This window comes from Vigna radiata, chromosome 2, assembly GCF_000741045.1.
Source record: "Vigna radiata var. radiata cultivar VC1973A chromosome 2, Vradiata_ver6, whole genome shotgun sequence".
Classification (NCBI taxonomy): domain Eukaryota; kingdom Viridiplantae; phylum Streptophyta; class Magnoliopsida; order Fabales; family Fabaceae; genus Vigna; species Vigna radiata.
The window spans coordinates 11,870,195-11,873,533 of NC_028352.1; the positions used below are offsets into that span (position 1 = coordinate 11,870,195).

Here is a 3,339-nt window from a genome sequence, read left to right on the forward strand (position 1 = left end):
GGATACAATCTATTAAAGTTGAAGTCATTTCAAATGCAAATTATAAGGACACAATTTCCTTTAAAAGGATTATTGTCAGTGTCGATTTAAACATTTAAATGATTTAAAAGAAATATATAGAAATTAAAGAGTAAATATAAATTAAGGAAAAAAAGATAAAGAGAGAGAAAATAAAAGTGAGAATAAAAGAAGAGATATGTGTGTTATCTTTTTGGATGTGAGAAAAAACATCCTTTTATAGGTGTAGGAGGAGTATAGATAAGTTAAAAAAAAAAATCTCCTAACCTACCGAGGAGAATAGTCCAATTGTAACAATATAGTATATTCAAAAGTAATAAATGTCTTACCTAGTCATACGTCAAATTAAAGGGTGATTTTCCTGTAGTGCTATGTGGTGTAGATCTATATGCTTATATGATTTCCGAAAGTTTTTCGACTCAATTCCTTTTAGCATTTCCCAATCTTCATTTTATTTTTGTAATTATAACCTTGTTGGTTGGCTCTGCTTGACTATTTCTTTGAGAATGTTCCACCGATTTATTAATATGTTTTAAGCTTAAGCCTTCATAAAATTCCTATAACTTTTTGTTAGTAAATTATTGACCATTATTTCGTCATGCCAAACTGACATATTTTACTTTAATGAAATATGATTTCGTTAGGCAACTTTAGTAAGTTTTACTTTCTATTAGGATAGAAAAATTAAAAAAGTGAAACAAAATCACATACAAACACTCAATAAAATTCTAAAATTCTAATCCTAAGATGAGACTTGTACATATAAGTTATAATATTTTATGACGTACAAAAATCATATTTTAAGACGTACAAAATTAAACGTATATAGTTTTGTAAGTTATAATAATAGGAGATTTGTAAAAAAAAAAAAGTGTTAGTTTACAGTTAACAATGGAATTGTTCTTTGTGTCTAAAGAAACCTGAGAATGAGGAGGAGTTGCAGGTGTGTGCACTTGATTCACTGAGTTAAAGAAACAAACAAAAAATCAATTCAACATAAAATTATTCAAAATAACACCAGTCAAATATAAGTAATAAATTATTTATACAACCTAAACAGAAGGAGATATTAGCATTAACTTGAAGGTTGCAAAGAACTTGTAACTGTAGAACAAGTGTCCTGTTGATGGGAAGAGAACCGAAGTTAGTGACATTGGACAAGAGGCAAAGACAATGTGGCTCTTGGCTGTAGATCTGTTTGAGGTTGCCACAGCATAGTGACCCTGGAGAAGGGTCACTACCCTGCACAAATGGGGTGCAAGGAATAAGGGAAATTAGGCTAGATATGCATTCAGCTATGGTGGAGTTGAAGGGCTAGAGTCTTATGAAAATATGTTGGGAAGATTAGAAATAAACAGCAAGAGAATAATCTGACACTAATTGGGGACAAAAAAGAAATTATTCAGAAAAACTATTTTGTTGTTTGTGTTTGTATTAGTTTTTATGGAAGGTGTCTAAAATAGATAAATAATCACTTTTTTGTGTGAGTTGTTCCATGTTACAGAACATACGTATTATCAATAATAATAAAAAAGTACACAAGATAAAGAGTTTTCTCCCTTTTCTCTCAAACTGGAACTCGCTGTAGNTCCACGTAATATTGAATTTCTTTCAGCGTTTCAATGGCCAACTACACAGATAATGCACGCTAAGTCAACATTTCTCCTAATACTAATCAATGACAAACAATAATAGGAGCAGTTCAACTAAAGACTCCCTTCAATTCAAATCTGCACACAGAAATGTAGTTGCTACTGTTTAATTAAACTCCTTCACGAACTGAAAATCAATGAAAGCAACTCCTACGATGCTTTGGTCTTCACGTGGTCTCAAATTGACATCTGCTGCACATTAATTCACTCAAAATCAGCAGCCACACCAATCTTAACAATTGCAAGCCACACAGAGAAAGTGTAATCAAACAATTAATCAAAAAGAAACTCCCTTTTGTTCAGAATGCAGCTTCTAGTCGTGTAATTTCCAACTAAAGATAAGCTCTGCACACTAAAATTTTCACACCAAATCCAGCAGTTCAGGCAGTCCAAATTGCAAGCTATTACATAATCAAATTAAACAAACAACTTGAACAATGCAATTTAACATCTCGTTTTAATTTCTGGCCTGCACATGCTGCATATGTTCACTTGCTGATCCTGGCAGATTTCTAGGTCCTATAATCCAATTATATCAGCCTTGCACACAATCACACAAAAACTAGCAACATATACAGTGTTAACAATGTCAATTTGTGATTAAAAGAGACCAATATATTCAGACTGAGATCAACCAATCTGGACAAGAGTGATGTGGTGCAATTAAGACATTGGTAGTTAAAACAGGTTGATTCACAAGTAATCCAAAATAAATCAGCTCATGTACAAATTAACTCTCAGTTCATGATTAGTTAGCTAGGGGGCACGCAAAGGTGTGCAATCAATCACTTTGAACAAGACTGAAATCTGCTTGTGATTAATACCAGGAAATTATTTTCTCAATGCAATTAAAAAAACTGCTCTCAACAAAGAGTGATGATGCTACTCAGAACTCAAGACAGATTTCAATAATCAATTGAAAGATAAGAATGAGTGCAGGAAAAAGTTTGCATTCCAGTTCAAACAATCATAGCTTGCTGCAACATGGTGGACTACGTTCAATTTTCAGGAAAAGTTAAACCATATGATATCCAAGCATAATATTGAAACAAATATGGTTAACTATTTCTAATCAAGCACACATCTAACACGAAACTACACAAAAAGGATGAAGAAACTCCTGCCCTCTAATATGCTCTAGGATCAGCCTATTGATGATACTCCAGCCAACTGTCGTCAAGTTTTCATCACAGATTCATTAAGAGTATTTTTGGGGTTAGATAGTGTTCACAAATTAGGTGTATGAGAAATTGTTAATTTGTTTGGATCATGATGAACAGTGGCAAAGCTAGTCATAGTAAAAAAAAGCTGCAGCCTATACATGTCATGGCACATTTAATATAAAAACATAACTTATGCACGTACTTCCTGTTTAAAGTTGAAAAGCGGGGGCAATGGACGGCCATTAGGTAGACGAGCATAAGGATGTTCACACGCTTCAAGCTGAAATAACAAAGGTCATTAGTGAAAATTATGCCAGTTGAGTTTACTAATTCTACAATATACCACAAGTATAGTAGATCTAATATCATGGGAGTAGTGAAGGGAGGTATATTTATGGTTCAACTCACTGTAGTGCACCGGAGACTAGGTGAATATTGGAGAAGCCTTGATGCAAGATCAATTGCTTCCGGAGGCATTCGCTTATGGAAAACCTGGAACATAAATC

The 3,339-nt window shown here is 33.3% G+C and overlaps 1 protein-coding gene across 1 annotated transcript in view; it reads right to left on the minus strand.

Annotated features, from left to right (window-relative positions):
* LOC106780436 (shaggy-related protein kinase eta-like) overlaps positions 1 to 3,339 on the minus strand; it is a 45,022-nt gene that overhangs the window by 12,116 nt on the left and 29,567 nt on the right. Inside the window, exon 3 of the mRNA XM_022776277.1 lies at positions 1,702 to 1,731. Coding sequence (XP_022631998.1) covers positions 1,702 to 1,731 — 30 coding nt within the window. The remainder of the gene's footprint in view (positions 1 to 1,701; positions 1,732 to 3,339) is intronic.